The sequence below is a fragment of the Lagopus muta genome, chromosome Z (genome assembly GCF_023343835.1).
Source record: "Lagopus muta isolate bLagMut1 chromosome Z, bLagMut1 primary, whole genome shotgun sequence".
Lineage (NCBI taxonomy): Eukaryota > Metazoa > Chordata > Aves > Galliformes > Phasianidae > Lagopus > Lagopus muta.
Window position 1 is genome coordinate 33257100 of NC_064472.1, and position 24786 is coordinate 33281885.

General features: G+C 34.9%; 1 protein-coding gene across 6 annotated transcripts in view; it reads left to right on the forward strand.

The window, feature by feature from the left end:
- The window catches only part of CNTLN (centlein), a 185955-nt gene that overhangs the window by 55306 nt on the left and 105863 nt on the right, over positions 1–24786 (forward strand). For 4 of the 6 annotated variants that reach the window (XM_048931533.1, XM_048931532.1, XM_048931534.1 and 1 more), the window contains 2 exons: positions 3326–3488; positions 11046–11234. In XM_048931533.1, coding sequence (XP_048787490.1) covers positions 3326–3488; positions 11046–11234 — 352 coding nt within the window. Of the gene's footprint in view, positions 1–1571; positions 1656–3325; positions 3489–11045; positions 11235–24786 lie in introns of those variants that run through there. The other 2 variants (XM_048931536.1, XM_048931537.1) reach the window with 2 other exon arrangements.

Sequence of the window (24786 nt, forward strand, 5' to 3'; positions counted from 1 at the left end):
ATGCACTTTTCTTAATAATGTTTTATTTTTCTTGTAAGAATTCTTTGGTTTTGTATTTAGCAGTTAAATATATATGTATATATATTAATTTTAAAATAAATTGTTTAGTCTCATCTTTCTTCTGTAGCTCAAAAGTCAGTTCATAAGATTTTTAGAAAAAGTTTTCATCTAAGAAAAAGTGGTTTAACTCTGGATCAGCAGCTCAAACTCCTTTTTCTCTGTAAATGAGCAGATTTCACTTTTGTTTCTATAAGGACTGTAGATTTTTCTATAGTTCTAAAATGCTAATGTGGAAGTGGTTAGGTAAATATTTACAGTGTTTCAAGCAAAATCTCTTTAGGTTACTTTAATCTTTTGGGTCTGAAATGAATTATTTCTGCTCTTCTGTTTTGACGTTCAAAAATACTATTTTTGAAAGCAAGCTTTTCCCTGTGATTTGAATTCATTTAGGTTTCTGTAATTTTTTTATTTCTCACTGTATACATCATGAGATTCTACTCTAGCACAGTCGGTTGTGTTTTTTTGTTGTTTTTTAATAGTCTACTATCAGTAGACAGTAGAGATTATGATTTAAACACTTCTCTGAGTATCATGATGTGTTTGTTGGGGAAAAGGCCTACATATCTTCAACTTTTGTGCTTAGCTCTAAGAATATTCTGTTTTCACTTAGTGTTGCTGGTGGAAAATTTTTGCTTACATTTGCATTTATTTGGTGTGTACAGTATGCAACATTTTTTTTACCTGTACTTACATTTGTATGTATATGTCCCGCTTGTATGTGTGAATATACACATCTAATTATGTGCACATCTATAAAGAATATGTTTTAGCTGTACGTGTGAGATACATATGTGAATATAGGCATACATATTCGTAGTGCCTTAGTTCCATGCACATGTAGGGGTATCATTTTAAGTTGCAATTGACATTCTTAACCTTCAGTAACAGGCAGGTGTTCCTTCTGTGGAGTGCTTAGTAGTTGATTTGAGTAAGCATGTTAGTAGATATTTTGGTCAGAAATTCATTTTATCTTGTAACTATTTTTCTGATTATCATGATGTTGATTTTATATACTGCTCGAGAAGACTTTCCAGGATAGTGTCCTGGGATATTTAAGTTTGAGAATCTCTAATGAATGAGACTCCACAACCTTTCTGGGTAGCCTGTTCCAGTGTTTGGCCTCTGTTTACAAGATAAAAACATTCTTCCTAGTTTGATTTTGAGATTTTGTTCTTTCTCTCTTTTTCCATCTCTGAGAAGAATCTGACTGCATCTTCTTTATACCCACCCATCATATATTCATAGATACTATTAGTATTTATGAAGATCTGATTGGAGAACCTGTGCACAGTTAACAACGTCTCTGTTGTAACTGCAGTGCAAAATGGTGCATTTTCTAGTATATGTTCACCATCTTGGAGATGATACTTAAGTGTACGTTAGATTTCCAACCAAACAAGATGTGACAAGTGCTAATATATGTCTCTATTTCAGTGATTGTGCTTATGAACAGAAACAAATTAATATATATGAAGTACATATTGCAGTTGTACTTCTGTTTTGATTCACAGAGTCCTTGCTGCATTTCTACCATGGCTGTTTTTGAGATGCTACTTTATATCTCATTGAAAACAGTAAGACTTGAATACTGTAAAGTAAGCATGTCCATTTTTGTGTGTGTGTGTGTTTGTGTGACGTTGTCTAGATGACTCTGTGGTTGCAGTTCTGTAATTATTCAGATGATGTACTACTTAGCAAAGGCATCAGTGTATTATGTAGTGTTGTGTTTTTTTAAAGTACCCTAAATGAGAATAGTTGCTTTCTCATTCTGTGATTTCTCAGGAATTCACACAACAGTTGTTACTGATGCTTATCTTTTGTTACAGTAATCTTTGGGCACGTCCAACAATATTATCCAAATGTAATGATAATTGATAATTCTTGTTAATTATAGGCAAAGAGAATTCACCTATATTTTGGAGTTCACCAAGTGAGGGTATTAGATGTTGTTGTTGTTGTTATTATTATTATCCTTTGAGGGTATTAGTATTATAACAAAACTTAGTTGGAGGGATAAATTTATAAAGTTATCATTTCACGATTGTAAATATTCCAAGTTTTTAATTACGTTTTATAGCCTATGGTTTCACTAGAACTCAATTACTACTAATATGTTTGTAGAACTTTAACTGTTATGTGGGTTGCTCTGAAAATAATGTCTCTTATTTATTTAATTATTTAATGTATCCTGTTTATTTAATGACAACACAGATCACAATGTTATTTAATAGAGCAAATTCTCAGCTACAAAACAAGATTTTTTTCACACAGTCACCATCATGACAACATTAGCTATGCATTTTTGACAACAATGAAATAAAGTCTGCGTGCCGTGCTCCTAAAAATCTTTATGGCTGTGTGGAACATGGCTAGACTTCCATGTCTCTGCCATGGCTGAAACTCACCAGCCACTGCCTTACTGTGTTCACGCCCACTGTTTAATTTCCAGGCATATTCAGCAAGTGTCAGTGACTGTCAGTGGCTGCCATTTTAACTGCATGGAGGAATTCAATTCCACACCTTTACTTCATATGCGCTTCCATGTCAGATGCCATTTTGTCAGACAGTAAGAAAATGTGATGGAAGATTAGTGGGAAGGTTCAGTCTCTACTTCCGTACCATCAACATCTGCCTCTGACGTTATGGGACAACTAATAAAATAGGAGGCATTACTTTCAAAACAGACATTGCGTAATGCAGTACACACCAAACCCTCTTTATCTATGGTCTTTAAGGTTTGCTGTTATCACAGACAAAACCAGTTTGTCAGAGGATGTACTTCATATGTCCGAGATGTAGATGCATTTCAGGAAAGAGAATTATATTACATACATGCAAATTTAGAAAAGCTTTTATCTTTATTTTCTGTCAGTTCTCGTTTTAAAAAAAAAAAAACAAAAAACACTTCACAGTCTGTGTGTTTTACAAATATTTTACGTTTTGACACTTAACAGCTAAAGAGTTAAGTAAATATTGACTAGAAAGTGTTGATGCAGTAATGAAAATCCATTTATTTCAGAGCAGTTAGAGCCTTAGAAAGAAATTGAAAGACGTTCCCTTTTAAAAATTAATTGTTCTGTAGATATTTTACGAAAGTATATGGTAAATATTTTATCTGTAACTTCTGTTGTTTATAAGGCAATTGGCAGAAAAAAAATAAAAATAAGGACCTTGTTATCTTCAATAAAACTATTTGAACACAGTTGTTTAATAGAGATTATTGTTGTCCTTTTCTTAATTTCTCTCTATTGCTTGCTTTGCACAGGAAGGAGTTACAGGAGCTGCAGAATCTTTACAAACAAAACATTGCACATATGGTACAGCAGGCTCAACTGATACAGCAGCTTCAGACTCTTAATACTGACACACAAAAAGTACTGAAGGAACAGGAAGATGTGCACACAACTGAAGCAATATCATATCAAAAAGTATGTTTTATGATCACAAGGTTCATATTACTGTCCATAGAAATGAATAGTACAATAAGGAATGAAAGCACTGTGTAGGGGTGTGTCCTTTGGAACTCAGGATCTTTGTTTACTAAATGTGTTTGTTGGAGTAACAGAGTTTCTTGGCCTAATTACATTCCAGCAGCTATGGTCTCTTCTGTATATTGAATTAATGCTTTACTTACATCTGAACAGATATAGAAGAAGTGAGAAGCATATCAGCTTCTCTGTATATCTAGATTTTTTTTTTTTTTCCTCTTCTCTCATAGAGGCTTCAATTAGGTTTTTAAAACAGTCTCAGGAGTTAAATTTACTCTGCATAATAGCGGTTTTGCCAGTACAGCAGTTGGGGAAAGTTTCCTGTGAAAAATATTTTGCTAGTGTAAGTTACTTTCCTATGGAAAATTGATAGGTATGCTGGCACTGCCAGAGGCCAAGCCTCTTCTAACCTAGGCTTAGCTCAGAATTCATGGCTGGTTCAGAAAGCTGGCTCACAGCAGAGCTTAAGGCTTCTGCTTACTTGGTGATAAAAGGAAAGTAAGAATATTGTAATACTGAAGACAAGCCAGTGATTTCAACTCACAGATAACCCTAAAATCTTTTTTTTTTTTTAGAATGTCTGAATTCGTTTCTCTCTCCTAACATAGAGGAGTGATAGGAGTAAGGTTTACATCTTAAGCTGGGAGAAGACAACCCAAGTATTCTGATAAATGACTGTGTGGTATGGGTGGACAGACTGTCTTTTTGCATTTCTCAAAACATTTAAGATGCCTTGAAAAAATCTTTTTTTTTTTTTTTTTAAATAAAAATATGCCCCAAGAAAGTGAGCTCCTTAAATCAGAGCATAATAGATCTTCTAATTTGTTTGTCAAATTCAGTCAACAGAACTTTGGAGCAGAAAAGTTTTTTCCTTTACCATAACATCCTGTTATATACTTCTGACTAGTAAACTGTACAAAATATCAAACTATAATTTCTTCAAAGGACCATGTAGTTCCCAAGTGGTAAGGTCTTCTGAAGTCACAGGAGGCATTTGGAAAATTCAATGTCTATAAAAATGATTCAAATGCCTGTTTTTTCATTGAATGAGAAAGGCGAACAGTTGTGGACAAATGTGTGTTCTGTTTGTTTTCTGTGTGTTATTAATATGCTGGCTGCAACAGCTAGATAAGGATGTGTTAGCTACTCCATAGACATTCACAAAGGAATATTTTCTAACTGCTCCAAATGGCATAGAGCCTATCAGCAGGTACATCCTATGATATATTGTCCCTTACAGCAAGATCAATGACCTCTTTGTTAATGGTCAGATAGGCAGTACATGCTATAGCTGAGGCAGTGTGGCTGGCTGACATACTCCAAGTTTGTTGTAGCAGTCTGCCATTTAGGAACAACTGCTCTTTGCACCGATGTTGATGTGGGTAGTATGAAGCAATAGACTGAGTGAAGAAAGTATCTTTCTGTTTAACCGAGATCAAGGTCATGAACTTGCACTGGATTATGTATAAATCCACTGAGGACTACAATTCTCTTCCAAGTCAAGCTATAGTGGGCAACGTATACATGTGAAGATCTGTAATCTGTTTCATCAGGTTACATTGACTTGATGTACGGATACCTTTTCCTTTTCTTTTCCTTTTCTTTTTAAAATTTATTTTAATGCAGACTTTAAGGGTGCCATGTTCTACAATAACTCCTTCATGTTATAGCATCTATGGAAACAAACTGATATCTGTTTCATATTACAGCTATAGTTCTCATTGTCAAGGATAGGGAATATTTTTCTAAAATGCATAGCATCTGGTTTAGTGGTCCCACGTACTCAGGGGACTTCATTCCTGTGCTGGATTTAATGAGACTCAATAGATTTGTCCTCACTGACAATTTCAAGGTGGAGATACTTCAATCAATAATAAGGATAATAAGACAAGAAGAGATTCTGAACTCCTTAGCTGGCTTATCACAGTTTTCTGGAATTTACAATTTAGGGCCTTTGTTTGTATAACACAGTACTTTCTCTTGATCTGATGTAGCCGTAAGGTTATATGTTAATTGTGCTGATTAAAAATCTCTTTGTGAAAAGCGCTTTTAGTGAGATGGAAATATCATTATTTGTCGTTAAATAGGAAATGATAGTTAGTGCACTGAAACTTAGCCCCTGAAACAACGAATAAGAATATTGTGGTTTTGGTACAAGTAGGTACATACAATGAAGAAAAGCAATGCTCAGTAGTAGATTTTTGGGTAAATACAAAACAGTAAGATTTTTTCAGTTGTGAGGCATCACAAAAATTTGCATAAAGTCTATTGAAGGTAGATGAAAAGAATTTAGCATCAGATGCATTTTCAGATGTTGTATTTAATTTTCTGCCTGCAGTTGACTTTGCCAGTCCTTTCCATGCAGTTAGTCTAGGGATATAGTTTCCTTTCCTTCAAGTCTAAGAAATTGTAATCAGAATGTGAAGTTACTGGCTTTGCTAGCTTAAGGTTAAATTTCACCACTAACAGTCTTTTTCAGGACTGCAGGAACATTTAAACATAGTTAAAAAAAATCATATCTGTGTACTTATTCAAGTAGCATTGAATCCACAAAATAAAATCTAAAACCAAAAACATACATAAATATTAGTAATAACGGTTTCTTCCATGAGTTGGAAGTTAAATGTACTAAAGGTTACATCATTGGTAAGTGAATGATCATCTTGTTAGTTGACTTTCTAGGTGAAAGCTTTCAGGAACTTAAATCTTTATTTATGATCACATTGCATTTTAGTTCCAGCTATTACACTGTTTTCTGGTGTTCGGAGGTTTGTTGATTAGGTTATTCTATTTATTTATTCTGTACCAAACTCTACTAGTATTGTTTCCTTACTATCAAGTAGGTTTTATGATAAGATCACAGAATCATAGAATCACAGAATCGTAGGGGTTGGAAAGGACCTCCAGAAATCATCGAGTCCAACCCCCCTGCCAAAGCAGGTTCCCTACAGCAGGTCGCACAGGTAGGCATCCAGGCAGGTCTTGAACATCTCCAGAGAAGGAGACTCCACCACCTCCCTGGGCAGCCTGTTCCAGTGCTCCGTCACCTCACTGTAAAGAAGTTCCTTTGCACATTTGTGTGGAACTTCCTATGCTGCAGTTTCCAGCCGTTTCCCCTTGTCCTGTCTCCATTCACCACTGTAAAGAGTCCGGCCTCGCCATTCCGCCCCCACACCTTAGATATTTATAGACACTTTCAACCTGCTGAAAGTGAAGAAATTCTGTATAGACTATAAATTTGTCATGATGATGCTAAACTCTGCACTCACGGGTGATATTCTTAATATTTGAAAAATCCTGTGTGGAGTATACAAGAAAAGACATACAAAGGAAAATCTTAAAATTAAACTTATTGAAGTTTTTTTTATAGTAGCTACTTTGATTTAGATTAATTATATTTTAATATTGCTGAGTTTTTTTGACTAATCAGATTGGGCTCACAATGAAGGTTTTAAAACTGCACTGTTAACGTTTTCCTGCATTAACCAATTTGATGTCCATTACAACCCTGCTTAATATCCACTCCAGTCTGTGCTTATGTTATGTTATGTTATGTTATGATAGCTTATGTTTCTGAGATTGAAGTCTTATGTTATGGAGTATAATTTTTGTTGATTTAGGTCAGTTGCCCTGGCTGTATTCTCAACCTTTCTCTTGCTCTCTGCAGCCTGCTGACCTTCAGGGTCAGGTTGAGAGGTGCCGTAGAGCCAGCCTTGATGCTGTGCAGCACTGCTTGTCGGTAGCCAAAATAGTGGTGTGAAATTGACAGCACCAGACAGGCCTCTCTGAAGAAAGTGAATTCTATCCCAGGCAGACCTGGGATAGTACAGTGCATAGCACATATGCAGTGTACACTGTACTGCATAGTACAGTGCTGTGAATGTTCTGTGTGTAGTCTGGAGTGCCTCTTCAGTTTCATCCAAGAACTTCTCCAGCTGGTTTCTGTCCTTATTCTCCTGGAATTCTCCTTCAATACTGTGATCTAGTGACATGACTTTCTAGTGACAGTACCATAGTAGTTTCCCTTATAGTATTCCTTTGTCTTAATTTAGACTTTTTTTTCCCATTTATTTCTTAACTTCATGTCCAGTATTACTAACTAGTAATTTGCTAACTAAAAGTTAACATTTGTTTCCTCAGGTCTCTGCAGTGATGTGCAGTATTTGAAGGGGTGAACATTTTGTTAAGTGTTTAATGTAAGATAATGTTTTATACATATCATATATATATATATATATATATATAGTTTTATTGTTTTATATAATTGTTTTATCATTTTATATAATTGATTACTGTTGCATTTTAATGAGCAGATGTATTCAAGTGTTTTAGATGCTCACAGGGATATACTTTTGAAAGAAATCTCTTATCCATCCTCACTTTCTGTACTTTAGTTGATATCACAGAAAAATCTATGAGTGTTCACTAAATAATCCTTTGACTAAACAGAACTGGAAAATGTGTTGCAGCTGTTAATTGCATTCAGTACAAAGGACCAGTCTAAACCTAGTTTAAAATAAGTCCTGCATACTTCTATAATGCATTCATCATTTCCGCCAAATGTTTCACAGTTTTTTTTTCAGTTGCACTATGACTGTGGCTAATATACTGTCTGGTAAGTTACATGGGTGAACTACCTAGTTTTATTAGCTTTTATTGGGATTTCTCAGCCTTTGGCCTGATCTAACTTGCTATCACGTGTATTTAATGGCTAATGCCATTTTTCTATGTTGTATGTGTATATTTATAAGGAAGGACTTTAAATCTTTTCTTCTGCCCTATAAACAGAAATATTTTTATATCTTGTCTTGGGGATTGAACAATCTTCTCATCAAATCTCACATCTTATTAACAATCGTGAGGTGCAACTACTTACTTTTTAAGTGCATGTTTCACTCTTTTCTCTGAAAATTACTTGTTCTGATATAAATAATGTATAGTATTTTTGTCTTCTTTTTTTCTAGTCGATGTTCTTTCTCTGATCCTCTAGTCTTTTACACATTGTCACCTCTACACATGAATTTCTGCATTTTTTTAAATGGTTGACCTATTTGACCATAGTATTCAATTTTGTATGTTCAAGAATGCACTTATTGCTGTATGGCTCTGGTGTTTCTTCCAAACTAATTGCAAAATGAGCAGAAAATACCTGTATAATCCTATACCAAAGCTTAAGCATTTATTAAATCCACAAAACAATGATGGCAATAAATGAGAAGACTAGGAGCTAACCTGAAATCTGGACACTTATCTCTGAGCGGTAGATAAACCTATTTATTTTTATTTAATTTTAATTTTGAAATTTCCTGGTGTTAAACACTTTCTGTTTAATCTCACTCCTGTAAGCTAGTGCATTGATGTTATTTGAAAAAATGCATATAACTCAGTGTAAAAAGAGTAAAAATTCTGTGAATTCTGTGCACATCTCTTTTAGCTAGTTTTATACTTCAAATCTCTGTGTTTAGTTATTGTTGTTTTCAAAGCAGGGGAGATTGGAAAAGTTTATGCAAGTAAAAAGATATGCTATTAGTCTTGTCCTGACGCGTACTTACTACCAAAATTATGCATTGGCTACACTGGGGGATGTGGCTGCCAGCTGAAAAAAAGCATCATATTTTTGATGTTCTCCATTCATCTTACTAGGATGCTACCTTTCAGATACTGTAATTATGACCACTTAAGTGCTGCTAGACATAAAACCAGCAAATTGTCATTTCAGTATGATCTAGCTAATGAGCTTATATAGCTATTGCTGGAAGTAATTGTGTCTTGATGTTCCATACATTTGGAAAGACATTATCTAAAAATGCATGTTTTTGATAAATAAACTGTTTATTTTCCTATGAAATACTTACTTATTTCCACAATCAATTGCCTAATCGTGAACTTCAGTTTCCAGAGATGATGAAACTATCTTAAATAATAAGAAAAATTCAGTAGGCATAGAAATTTCAATGTAAAGTTCCATTTTTTTAAGGCTGAAAATTATCAATGTATCTGGGCATAGAATTAATTTTGCCTAGGAGACATGATTTCTAATCTGTTTTGGGAATAGGCAAGATGTAATTACTTTGTCCTTTGGGAGTCATTAGGAGTAGAAGATGATAGGAAGAAGGAAAGGAATGAGGTTCATTGTTTCCAAATCTCCTACAGAGCGATAGGTAGACAGTTTCCAAATGTAATAGATTCTTTTTCCAAAGGGTTTTAATCCTATGCTATGTAAGTTGACAACAAAGTGTATCATTCAAGTAAAGGCAACAAGACAAAGACTAAAATGAAGAGTAAAGTAACGTTTTCAGTTGTGAAACAACTGCCATTAAAAAATATGGATAGCCTCTATGTTTCTGATTTTAATATTTAATTAGTTTCTTTTGGGTGAACAGCAGAAATGGGCTTTCCAAACTGCTAGCTGCAGAAGTGCATGTCTTGCACAGGTTATTTCATTGTAGAATAAATAGAGGGAAATTGTTCATTTGGAGAAAAAGAGCTTTCAAAGAAATAAAGAACTGCAATGAAAGAAGGGAGGAATGTAGGTTTGAGTAGTAAATATATACTTCCCCTCAGTATGGAAACTGCTGGGTTTTTTTGTTTGTTTTTGTTTTTTGTTTTTTTCCTTTAATGAAAATGTGATTTTGTTTTTAAGGCCTCATATCTTTAAAAATGTGAAAGTGGAGGGGTGGAATAGGTGTTTTCTTATTCTCATGAAATAAGTTACTCCTGTAAGCTACAAGGCACATAGTGCTTGTTATTCTAGAATTTGTTAATGCATATGGAATGTCCTATAAAGTAACTGCAGAATATTTGCGATATTCTGGTTCCATCAAGAACTGTTTGAACAGCCACAGGGATAACAACTTCTAATAGCAATTTTGGGTTTTATAGCTTGTATGAAAAAATTCTCCCAAAATGATTATTTAAACAGCTATTTTTCAGTTCCTACAAAGTGCTGGGACATTAGTGGATTCAGTGTACTGCTATCCAACAGATATTAAAAATGTGTGTTTTTTAAATATCAAAATATTCTACATAAGACAAGGATGTTATTTGTATTCTCAATCCTTTAATGTCATTCCCAGGAAAGATGCTTCATTTTTTTTTTCCAACTTCTATTAAGTGATATTTTTTTCTCTCTACATTTTATATAGCATACTAAAAAAAAAGAAAAAAAAAAGATTTTCTAGGTCTATTTTTGTTAGTAAATGCCATGAAAAAGCACTTGAAACTGCTAGTTTTCTGATGTAATATGTATATATCTGGAAAAACTTGTTTGAAACTTAGAGTTTGTTACAATCACTGTTTTCCATTGTTTAGAGCATGCTGTGATGCATGTGGACATGAAATAAGAAACGACTGTCCAAACAGAAGGTGATCTTTGTCTCGAAATTACATAAATTATTCTCCCTCTCCTTTTCTCTTGCATTTACATTTCTGCCTTCATTTTTATCACTCTCCCTGTTATTTTTAATCTCTTTTTTTTTTTTTTTTTTCTCCTTACAGCTTTATAATGAATTGACTTTGTGTTTTGAAACTTTAAAAACAAATGAAATTCAGCTGCAACAAAGGTATGCCTCTCTTCAGGATCAATTACTTGGAAAAGATCAGAAGATTTGTCAGTTACAGGAACAGCTTCAGCAGGCTCACGATGCTTTGAATATGTTACATCAGAATTCTTCTCATGACTTACAGGTTAGACCACTTCTGGAATAACACAAGTTATTTCTTCTAGTTTTAAATTAAGTTTCTGGACAAAGCAGTTTAATAGGAAATTGCAGAGGGTTTTCTTGGTTTGTTTTTTAAGGAAAAAATGTGTTACTGTGCATCTGCAGTTCTGTGATATTCTGCTTTTGCTAACGGTATTTTGCAAGTAAATTGTATCTGCCCTAGGAAAAAAAACTGAGTAGTAGTGTCTGTATTCATCCAAAATCTTATTTTTTTGCTCTAACAAAGCTATGAAATACACCAAAAAATAAACACAAAACCAAAATGCTTTTATTCCTGGAAAAAAAAAGTGAAATTTTTGCATTTTCTCTGTGAAAATGAAATGTATGGGTCTTCATTTGTTGTGTTGTTCCTGACCATGGAAATAAACTTTAGATTATAGATATAAAGAAAGTATTTTGGTAGAAAGATAGATTTGTTTAAAAATCTCTAAGGGTTAGCGTATCATTTGGAAGTATTATAATAAATCTTTCACTAATATGCTTCCAGCTTTGTAATTTGCTGGATCTTACACTTACACTTGACATTTTCCAAAGGCCATTTTGTGATGTTTTTATGACTTAAGAAGAAGCAGTGTTGCCAGCAACACTGGAGAAGTGATTGTCTGTAGGCAGCACTCCTGAGACTGCACCTTCAGTAGCCTGTTTGGTTTTGTCCCCTCATTACTAGGAAGATGTTGAGTTGCAGGAATGGGTCAGAAAAGAGCACTGAAGCTGGTGAAGGGACTAGAAAACAAGAGTTATGGGGAACAGCTGATGGAATTGGGGTTGTTCAGTCTGGAGGAGAATGAGAGGAGAGTTCATTACTCTGTAAGGAGAGCCTAAGAAGAGGTTGCAACAAGGAGGGTGCTACCCTCTTTATTCAGGTGACTAGTGATAAGGTGTGAGAGCATGGCCCCAGTTTGCACCAGGTTTAGATTGGATATTAGGATTTAGATATTTAGATTGGATATTATTTCATGGAAAAGGTGAGTTTGAGTTTTGGAACCGGTTGCCCAGGAAGTGGTAGTTACCATCCTTGGAAGTTGTTCAATAGACACATGAACATAGCATATAGGGACCTGATTTAATAATGGATTTGGAAGTGTTAGCTTGACAGTTGGATTTGATGATCTTGAAGGTCTTTTCCAACCTAAATAATTCGGTGACTCTATGATTCTGTGCAAATCTTCCCACAATGATATTGTAATCTCTTCTGCTTGATTTCTTCCATTTTTTTCAGTGAAATATACTTACATATTTTGTATTTTCTATCTATCATTTTTGGGAGAGCAAACTACTGAAGGTGATAGATTTGTTAAATGCAAAACTTAGCTTGGATTGGTAATGTAGATCTGTAAGCAAAGATTGTATTCGTGAACACAAAGAAGCTTAGATGATAAAAAAGCATACTGTTTAATTCTTAAAAGTTTATGTCAGTAATAATCTACTTTAAAGCAAAAGAATATAATATCTCCCTGGATTTGTTCTTAATGGTCATTTTAGAGTTATTCTAATTTTATCCAAAGTATTAATTCAGTGTTTAAGATTCCTTAAGATTCTTAACCTCTTTTTTATAAGATTTTTAAACTTCCTCTTTATTTGATGATTTTGTTTTACAAATGATAAAATGGATAAAGTGGAAGTCTTTGTTCACATTTTTAATACATCCTTAACCTTTTTTGTTTCTTTTAGAATGCTTTGGTAGATGTTTCCTTGAAACTTTAGAAATATAACTGATCTCAAGAAGTTTTTGCAGTTTGTCAGTGGTCTGACTTGATATTGCCTCAAAGTTAATTACAGTCAGATTGTGTCCCAAGTGAATCTGGTGTAAATCTTTGGCATTAGCTTTTGTCTGTATTATCCTGAATAGTTTAGTAATATTAACAAATTTTATTGCTAACAAGGATCTCGTTTACTTCTTTAAAGAACTTCAGGAAATTTCTGAGTAATATTTTACAGGCTAATAACAGCCTACAGTCATCAGCTCTACTTTACATTTCATTTCCTTTAGATGTTTTAAATGAATCGAATCTAGTGTGTGTTGTTACTGTAAGCTTTGTTGATTTAGTCTGTGCCTTCTTGTGGTGGCATCTGAACTTGAAGTATGTTAACCAGTATGGACTGTGTAAATTAGAATCCAGATATGGAGCATTCCTAACTAGCTGAGTGATGAATATGGATGCAAGTGTATTTTGCTTGTCTGTCCTTCTCTTGGCTCTGTGGTATACTCTCATTTGGGTCATGTATCAGCATTTAGGCTCTGTGGAGCTCTCCTTGGTCCCAGTATGTTTGAAACAGTGTACTTGTTAAACTGTTCAGAGAAACTGCACCAAAAATTCACTCCTGTTAGTGAATATAGGTTCAGTCTGTCCATCTGCAGAAACAGTTGAGATTTATGTGATCTGTCACAAGCTCAGTCAAATACTTACCAGTGATAACAAAAGGAGACATATGTAGAATCACTTGAATTGGAAGAGTCTATTAAAGATAATCTCATCCAGTCCAGCCTGCCATGGGCAGCATTGCCACCCACAAGACCAGATTGCTCCATTAAACTTGGACTTGATCACCTCCAGGGATAGGGCATTTGCAGCTTCTCTGGGCAACCTATTCCAGTGCCCCATCACCTGTGAAGTGAAAAACTCTTACTTATATCTAATCTAAACTTCCCCCTTTTAGCTTATAACTGTTTCTCTTTGTCCTGTCACTATCAGACTGTGTAAAAAGTCTCTCTCCATCTTTCTTATAAGCTCCCCTTAAGAACTAAGGGACTGCGGAGAGGTTTTCCTATGGTCTTTCCTTCTGCAGGCTGAACAATCCCAGCTGCTTTAGCCTTTCCTTATAGAAGAGGTGCTCCAGTTCTTCCACTGTTTTTTTTTTTGCCCTTCTCTGTACCTGCTATGATGAGAAGTATATGTGCTTATATAGTAAGCTAAATGTAGTGTACAAAGCGTCTTTTTTTCAGTAGATCACTCTTAGTCCAGGCTGGGATGGAACTAATGGTTAGTGTTAAAAAGCTGCATCATCATAGGGGAATGATGCATAGTAACTAATTGTGATTGCTGAACAATATACATTTAACATACTTAATGTTTTGTATTAACTAACATTCTTTCATTCCGCTATAACAAATATTCCAAATTTTTTCTGACAGAAAGACATGAGTATGCCTTTCTGAGAAGTGTTGTAATATCTCTTGTTGAGTGCATTTTGATGACAGGCAAATATTGTAATAGTAATAAAATTAATAACCTTTTAATTAATAACCTTTTAATTAATAACCTAATAACCTCTACCTTTTGGATTAAATACCTTTTGGCTTTGGAAAGATAGTGACTATTGTGACTATTGTGTACTTACACAGCTGTAGAGTCTACAAGGGGAAAAAAAATTTATTATCTATCGTTAATTCTGGGACCTATTAGGTTTAGCAGACCTCTTAACTGCTGTCTCTTGATTGCAGCATCAATGGAACAGGGTGAATTTGGAGTTAAGAGGAAATGTATGCATCTACCAACTTTTCTTGTTACTGTTTTTTGAAAGCAATTCTTCTTAAATGAAATTGGAAAATTGGATTAAATTGCAGTTACATTTCTGTCATAAAGTACTGATTTTTTGAGCAGGTTGAGATTAGTGGCTTGCTCAACATTTTTTTGAACATGCTGTCTCTGCCAGCAGTACTAGTACACCCTCAAGAGATTTTCACAAACCAAGAAGATTATAGATCAGTGTTATGTAAGAAAGTTGTTTGTTTTTTTGGTTTGTTTTTTTTTTCGTCTCCTGGTATTTGTAGTTTTCTTACTGTTGAAGTTATAATTTAGTCTGGAAAAAAAATAGATTTTATATCATCAGACGTACTATGCAGACTGTCTCAGTTTCCATTTATTAAGGGTAATAATTACTGGTTTTCTATGAGTATTTCACTAATTTCAGTTTATTTATGTATATCACACATACTGATTTTGATTGAAGTGGTAAAAAGAAAGAAATCAATTTGAGTAATTCTCTTTTATTTTAGTTGTTCTCTATTTTGCCCAGCATACTTAGTACTGCAATATGAATATTTTGAGGATTAATTTTCTTTGTCTTCCTACTGACGCAGTATATCAAGAAGATAATATCCTGTTTGAACTATGTTGCTGTAAATTTTGTTTAATAAATTGGGAACATTTTAGTTACCAAAACAAATCTGTAACAAAATGCTTTCAATGTTACACCTGCTTAGGTGTACTTTATCTGTTTAATTTGTTTGTCTAACAAGTTTGTATTTCACCTCCTATAGGACAAAGCTTTCCATAAAATATCTTCCAGTTTTTAGAACTATTCATTTCATTGTGTAAGTACTGAAATTGATCACAAAGATCATCAAAGGCAGTTTTTTAATCAACTAAGAAGTATTACAAAACATTACCAGTAGATAAAAGGGGGGATTGTTGCCCTGTGCTCGGCTCTAGTGAGGCCGCGCTTGGGGTGCTGTGTCCATTTCTGGCCCCCAGTGTATCAGAGACCTAGACATACCAGAAGCAGTCCAGGGCTACCAAGTTGAAAATGGAACCAGAACACCTTTCCTCTGAGGAGAGTCTGGTAGAGCTGGGGCAGTTGAGCCTGGAGAAGAGGAGGCTCAAGGAGCACCTCGTCAAGGTATAAATATGTGAAGAGATAGTCTTTTCAGTGCTGTATGGTGCCAGGATAAGAGTCAGTGGGCACAAACTGCAGCATAAGATTTTCTGACTTGAGCAACAGGAAGCACTTCTTAACTTTGTGTGCAATACAGCTCTATTGCCCAGAGAGACTGGATTCTTCTTCTGGGAGATTTTTGTGGACATTTTTCTAGCCAGCCTGCTGAGGTTGGCTCTGCTGTATCAGGGGTTGGACCAGATGACTAAGATTTTTGAATGGTTGTACTCTTCTAAGTTGCAAGCTGTCAGTTCCTTGGAGAATAGGTTTATAATATATGAAGATTTATAATAGTGGATGAAGACTGCAACATGCAAAGTTAAATTGGTCCATACTTAAATATTTCTTCAGTATTTGTACTACGTAACTATAAATAAACTTTTAGAAACAATGTTAAGAAATACTACATTTTTCAGTAATAACAAGTTATTTTAATTTTGGCTGTATTTTTGTAGGAATTTTAATACAATAGCTTACAGGCTAAGCACTTTGTTAAATGTATTATAAATGTGTCTCTGATTCTTTGTCATAAGTAGAATCATAGAATGTCTTGGGTTGGAGGAAACCTTAAAGATAATCTATTTCCAAACCCTGGCCATAATCAAAGAAGTAATAGCAATTTTGTTAGTTTAGAAATGTTTTTTTTTTCATATCAATGTTGTATGAAACCATACTCAAAATGTCTTGCATATATGTGTTTTAAATAAAGTAGAGGGCAGAAAATACAGATCTTTGCTGAAATCATATTATTCTTTTCAGAGAATCCTTTTGTATTTGAACTGCACCACTCTGGGGTAATAAAGAGGCAAACAAAGGTTTCTGTCATTAGAAAAGCTGTGTGGAGTTATAATGGTCTAATAAAGTCTGTGAAATCATTGTTGGTACTGGGATCACAGTATACTAGCATTGATCACCATAAACTGCAATTTTAGTTACAGTTGGGTGTGTTTTACTATGACAATTTGGGACTCCACCTGCGATGTTGTAGGTCTGCCAGAATGCAGACATGTATCATCTATAAAACAAGTAATAGTGGCTTTGTTCAGCTTTTTAAATGATTTTTTTTTAAATGTAAGAAATACAGTGCTCTTTAGGAAGGTTCTGTATGCCTTTTGAAAACTAATTACATCCTACTCAAGAGTGTTAAAAGGACAGAAAGAGAAATTTGAATCCAGTTTTGAAGAACAGTTTAATTTTCATTTAGCTCAGTTTGATATTCCATTTATCTATTCTCAGTATACAGTAACCTGAAAAGACCAAGCTACTGAAAATGTGAGGTTTATAACGGAAAGAGCAACTCAACTTTAACTACTCTATAGTGGCACTATTCATGCCGCTATAATAAAACTTAAGAACGTTTAGTGATTTTTTTTTCCCTACAATTATTCAAAATTACATTACCCTTACTGAAAACTGAATGGCTTTTAGTGGATTAATTAAACTGTAGCTGGTTTGCCATCTGGGTGCCGCTTGTTTAGCTGCTTTCTCTCAGAAAGATTTTTCTTTAAATAAAGAATTTTTTTTTTTTTTTTTGTTAGAAGACAGCTGCCAGAGAGTAATTTCTAAAATAGAAATGATATATGTGCTATTAATTGCTATCAGGTTAAATTTTGGGTTATGTGGAAGAAACTACTTGGACATTTCTTTCCAATTTCCAATTTCCTTCCATTCATCTCCACCCTCCCCCATTTCATGTTACAGAATGCACAGGCTCTTAAAATATAAAATCTGTTTATAAATGTACGAGAAAATAATTATATTTTACAGCAAGATCACCCATGACATTATGTTGGAGTCCAGGGTATAGGCTAGATGCAGAAAAGAAAAAAAAAGGGAAAGGGGGAATTAACTAAATCTGATTTTTATGGCTCAAGTGGTTTCATTAAATTAGAGTGCTGTGTGCTACTGTTCATTAATGAACTTGTGCCATATGCTTTAACTGTTCTGGTCAATAGCTGATAAAGAAAGGCTTCTGTTTAAAAAAAAATGGATAAAAATATCTTTGTGATGGGCTTTTATCAAAGGACTTACTTTGAATTCAGTAACTACTACTGAGGCAATATGGCTCGCAATTTGCGACCCAAAGGTAGTCATACATTATTGGAATACAGCCTACTGCGCTTCACATTACACAGATGTGAAGGCCTGATTATAGCTGCTTCATAATTAACAGTGATCCGATTTGTTTTGTGGCATAAATGGTGCATGTGTAGAACATTAGCCATGGCACTCTCATTCAAATTCAACTCAAGGGCTCAGCGGCAGGCGGGTCACGAGCTTCAGGGAGTAGAAGCACAAGCTCCTCCATATGTTCTTGCTGCATCTTACTATGGCTATGAGTGCAAGATAAGTTCCCCAAAGAACCTAATCGTGTTCTGTAATTACAGCGCGGCTTTCTGCTGGCTAGAAATGAGGGAGAAGCTAAAACACTCCCTCATCAGATAATTTGTAAATTACTTTACATGGCGGATGCCTAACTCAGTTGGTTTTCAACTGCTGAAATTATAAATAATTGTAACAGATGTGGCAATATGGCTGGCCTCCAATAAATGAGGCCCTTGATAATTTGGCCGACCCTTTGACAGGCCAATTTAATAAAATGTGAACAAAATCTTCTTGCTAATAATTTATCATCCCTTTTCCCAATAGAATAAATTTAATTACCCTAGCAGTTAACAAGGTCACACCCAGATGCCAAACTCGGCTACAGTTTTGATAATGCAATCAGGAATTGAGAGGTGATGACAGCGTTGTTGTTTTTTTCATTACCTGGCTTCACATAAACACAGGTGGCGTAGCTTTCTTGTCAGTTTTTAATAATTACAGGCTATTATGGAATGCATAGTTAGCAGATTGAAAACCACACTTTAGTGAATTTGTTTGAGTATGATTGAGGTTCTAATGTACAGAGATGATAATGCATAACAAGCACAGTCCCTAGTTTACACCATTAGTGCACAGGTTTGATTTTTTTACTTGTGATAGTGGTGTAATACTTCATCGGGCAATAAAGTTGCTTTCCTCCAGAGCAGTCTACCCATTAGATGCATGCTTGTGTTCTTCTCTTTCTCATACTGAGTCTACAACTCAGAAAAATGTGCTCTTTTAAAACTTGCCTGGTATGCCCATATTTATTTTTAAATGTCTCAAGATCTGTGAAGAAATACTATCTGTAGTTTGGTGTTGTTAATCAAGAAGAACCCTCCAGTAACAACTTTATCAAAACAAAAGGGTAGAGAAGATGCTCTAAAGGTTCAAAATAGTAATAAACAATTATACTTAATAGAAACTTTTAAGCCACATCAATAACGTATTGCTTCTGGTAGCATAAAGGTATAAAATAATTTTACAACCAATTTCATGGGTTTCTGCAATATTGTATTTTATTTTTCATGCCTATTAATTGTAATGCATTAGAGCAAATAGTACTGATGTTTTCAACTTGTCTGGATCTTTGCTTGCCGCTGTTCTGACTGGTTTTAGGAAAGAAACTGCTCAGTTAACTGTGTACTTGCAACTAAGAATTTGCTGTGGCAGTTAATGAGTGGAGAAATGAAAGCACTTTCTGTGGTGACTCTTCTAAGCATTTCATTAGACCACTTTTTTTTTTTTTCATTTTCTTCCATTTGTTTGTTTTCCCAAATAATTGGAGAGCTAATTAAATAACAAGAACTCTGCTTCTACTGATAAATAAAACACAATTCATACCTGGCTTGAGGAGTCTTCCCTATGTGGTGGCTACATAGTCTTCAATAAATAATTTTATCCTCTTTACATTCTCTGTTCCTCCCTATTACAAGATCTGCTCCAAAAGTAATACCTCCTACTTTACTTTATTGGCTTACGATGTAAGAGGTGGATGTTGGTATGGTAGTAGAGACTGAACCTTCTGTTCTGCTCACAAAGAAGTAAAATTGCTTCTGCCAGATTCTTGGCAGTACCAGGCAAAAATACTTGCAGGTAGGTTGTATAAAGGAAGAAGAGTTGAACTCATCCAACTGGTGAAGGGAAATCTCTGGCTATGCAGTACTCCTTCCCAGGAAACAACCTAGCTCCAAAATATGCTTTCCTTTCAGTGGCTGTCCCTTACATAAGCCCAGGTGGCTTCAGCCTGAGGCTACTCCTTCTGGTCACTTGTGAAGTACAGGTGCCATCAGTTTGCCTGTACTCCCTAGGCCAGCCATGCTCCTCACTAGGTGGGTGCTCAATCTGCAGTTCATGGTGTCACCTAACAGGTCCCATAGACTTTCCACCAATATTGCATTATGTGTTGTTGCTCTGTGACAGACAGCAGCAAAGGGGCAAACAGTGGTGCCTGATATGGAAGTGCGTATGAAGCAAAGGTGTGGAATTGAATTCCTTCACATGGAAAATATTGTATCTGACGTTCACTGACTCTTGCTAAACATTTCTGGAGACTGAGCAATGGATATAAGTGCAGGGAGGCATTGGGTAGTGCATTTCAACAGTGGCAACAATTGCAGTGGGCACCTCTGCCATTTGCAGATTTTCATGTGTGACATACAGGCTCTTGATCATCAGAGGCAAAAATACATAACTCATGGTGATGACTGTGGTGAAAAATAGTGTTTTATAGCTAAGAATTTACTATTAAAGAGTGTTACCATGTTCTTTGTATCACTTTACTTTCCACGCAAATAAATAAGAGGCATTACTTTCAGAATGACCTATATATATTTGCAGAGTTCTTTTTTTCGTATTATATAAACTGCAGATTTTGGAGGCTGACAAACACAATGTTATGAGAATGGAGGGGTGACATAAACCCTTTAAAGGAATGCACAGTTGTGCCTGGAATCAAGATCCAGGTTAGTTGAGTTGCTCTGCAATAGTTCTCTGGAGGTACCCATTGTAGAATTACATGGCATAACAAGAGATAGGCAGGTGCTGCAGAAATGACTGAATTTCCAAATTGTAAAAAGAAGAAGCTACCAAAGGATGCTGAGCATTTCTTCTGACTCAGCTGCCATGTAGCTTACTTAGAATAAGAGGAAACCTGGGAAGTGCATATTATTTCTATTACATAAAGTGCTTCTGGGATTTTCTTTCATCTTGTGGCAAATGGCATCTGATTCCTGGAATGTGGTAGAAAAAAAAAAACAAAAAAAAAAAACATGATTGTATGGGTGTTAGACAAGTAGTTACCCTTAAGGTCTAAAATGCTGTTTCCTAGTTGAGATATTCTGGTACATGTGTTTCTCTAGTCTGAGCAACATATGTAGACAAACAAGCATTCACAAGTAAAACTTGAAAATGAATAAGAAAGCAAATACAAAACAGCTTTTCAAATTGCAGTCCTTTCCTCATTTGTAAGTTTTGGAACTCTAGGTTGTTCAGATCATGTTTTATACAGAAGAAATCGAGATTCTCATAATAACAAAATCATTTCACTAAAGAATTTGGTTTTGTTGATTTTTTTTTTTTCTCTGAAGCATTGATACTCAGAACTCATCTTTAGTAGCATAAAGTTAAATGGGAATGAATCTGAAACAAAAGATCAGAGGAAGAAATTTCATCTATTTCTTTTTCATTTTAAAAAACTGTATTTAAAAATTCCCTTAATATTTACGTAAATGAGGTCTTATAGGCTAGGAAATGTAGAATATTTATCAGAGGGTGAGAAAAAAGTTCAACAGAAGATGCTTTTTTTAAGTAGTTCACTGATAAACAAAGCCTCAATTTTTCAGCAGGCTTTGATGATGTGATAGTCCCAAGCTGTGTAGCAATTTCTGTGTTGGTAACAGTGTTCTGATGAAAATTTTGAGGTTAAAAACATGGGCATTTTGGAGGCCTGAGTTAAAGTGTAAGACTTCTTAAAAATCATTTTTCATTTCCTAAGAATTATGTATGTTGTAGGAATTTTACTAGAAACTCTACTTTCATGGTTTTTCAACTTTAAATAAGTATCACTGCCCGGTAATTTCAAGAAATATCTTTTGGGAGAAGAAGTGAGTAGGCAAAACCAAATCAAACTAAACCAAGAATAAAACCAGGAGAGGAACAGGGTTAAAGTCAGTTGCAAGACTTTATTTATATATAGGAGCAGGGATTTGATATATTCTGATTTTTTAAATGGAATTACATTTCACAAAACTGTACATTTCATTTTTGATAGAGGAAATTAAAATAGTCAAACAGTATGAAATTAATCATTAGCTAAATTATTTTAATTCTCATAGCTCAAAAGTTAGCAGTGTTTAATAGTTCTAGACTTTTTGAAAAATGGAGTTCTTGGCAACATGAATGAAAGTTGCTGTAAGAGATCAAACCTGTTTTTCTGGTTTAGTTATTGATGTAACCATACTTCTTGTGTTACACATAGAATTATTATTATTATTATTTTTTACTTGTGGCTGATAAATAATAAAATTAGCGGAGGTGCCTATTTCAATTTAAAATATCAAGCATATAACAGAAATATAAATAATTTTCCCTTCTGGCATGGTTTTCATTCTCTAGGATGTTTCATTTTCCCCAACATTATATATAGTACTGAAGTTTTGGTTGCATGAGCAAAACCCCAGTTATCTCTTAAGTGTTCTTTTCAATGCATGACATGTCTGCTCATTTTTCTGTATTTGTTCTATTTTTTCTGTCATGTAGTTTTCTTTTAGATACAGACTTGGCCTTTCGCAAATAATATAGGTGGGAATGACATGTTTGCGACTACGTATGGCCTAAATTTTGCCAAATATGTAACAAATTATTGACAGAACAGTCAGCAAAGCATTGACAACTCTCCTGTGCTTGTTTGCTATATAAAGAGTTATGATTTTGTTGAAATAAATGCTTGGTAACTCTAATTAGATGTTCATGTGTAGAAACTGAGTTTGCTACTATGTTACTGGGTACCTACTATGAAAAGCTTTGTTTTATGCATAGCAATAAATCATATAGATATGCCTTTTTCTCTGTTTCCATCAAATATTAAGCATACTAGGTAACAGTATGATTGTTTTTTTTTTTCAGTCCTCCCATTTCTCCTTTGATTGGCCTGAATTTGGAAATCGTTTGATTTCCTTAGCCTTCTTTTTATGCTACCTTTTCTGATTTTTGTCAACATAACTTATTTTTATTATGTAGGGAATTCCTGTATTTGAGAGAGTAGGAACAGCTGAGAATTGTATGTAATATACTTTCTTCTCTAGTGAAATGAGAATTTGTCTTCAGAATATGTGAGTATGTATAAACAATTGCACGTAAGTCTGGTTGACAGAATGACTAATTAGGGGAAGTGTGTGTATTATACAAGAATAATGTCTTGAAGAGATTGTCTTCTGGTTCTGACTTTGTTGATTAAAGGACACTGTTTCATAGCTGATGTCTTTGCTGTTAGAGTACGATTGGCAGTGAGTTTTTCCTAGTCAGCACAATACAACATCAAGCGTGTCAGCTCAAGGCTTGTACTGATTTTTTAAAGTAATCTGTCCTTCTATTCCTGCAAACAAGTAAGGAGGGAATTTGCATCGTCCTTCCTTTCAGCAGAGGTGTTGGGGTGCTAGCCTCCAGCTGCCTGATTGTGTTGACCATCTGGGAATTCTATTATCTTCGCCTGGCACAGCTGTGTTAGCAAGGTGAATGTCTGTCCCCAGCCTAAAAGCACTGTGAAGGAGGTTTGAGCTAATGCACTTCCCTTTGTGATCACTTTAGACAACATACAAATAACTGTTGTTTGTACTGAGCTACCAGTGTTTTGCCTTGTGATTATGAGGGAGTGAGTATAATCACAGGTAGTAGTGAAAACTCAGCTGAGAACGAGTGACATATCAACCACTGTAACACGAGCACTCTGTGTCATACTCACTTGGTCCCACGACTGGACATCAAAGGTGTGCTTTAAAAGATATCTGAAATCAGTGAAAATACCTGTTGATCTTAGAAGGTATTGTAAAAGGCTGGAGGTGAGTAGAGTATGACAGTATGCAATACTGTGCCAAAGAACTAATAGAAACTCACTGTTAGGTGGGAAAAGACCTGGAATTTAATAGCTTCGTGAAATCACTTATCTGCCTTGAATAACATTAAGATCTAGAATTGCTATTTTAAGTCTTCAGTTTGACTACAGCACTTGTCTATCAGCATTATGGCTGTAGATTTACACTGAAAATACGTGTTTCCAAAGCATTTTCTAACTGAAAAAGTGTTTACAGAACTAATTAAGTTGTTGAATTTTTTTTTCTTCCCCTGCGTGATAGTGTATTGGTACTTCCCAAGTAGACATTTCATCAGAAACAAGTCTAGAAGTTAAAACATTTTGTCAAGAAATTGTAATGGCATTTGAGGTATGTTACCATATGTATAATCAATGAATAGTAAGATGCTATAATTATGAAATAAACAAGAAAGTTAGGCAAAGCAGGTTATAACAACAAGAAGAGAACAGATAGAACACTTACCTATATCCCAGACTTGCCTATGAAACTCCCATGGAGTGGATTTCCAGAAGAGATCCTTCCCCACTCGTAGTCAGCTCTTAAATGAGTCTAGGAGGGGCTCCACCCCTTCTGGCTGCACAGGTGAATTGCCTTCACTTGTGCTCCTGTGACTGACTCATTGCTCGCCTCAGGTGGTCAGTCAGAGGTTCAGGCCATGATTCAGCAGTTCCCATATACCATAATAGAGCAAGTTGTTGCAGAAGAAATATTTGTATAAATTGACCATTTTTAAGACCAGATTTGGATTTGGAAAACATGGTTTTGTTGTTTTGGAGTGTTTCATTAGCACTAAAGGGTCTGGGTTTGTTTGTTTGTTTGTTTGTTTGTTTTGAATTTATAATGCATCTTCAAAGGCAGAATAATGTATGGGTCTTGCATATTTCTTTGCAGTATTGGTGATGTTGT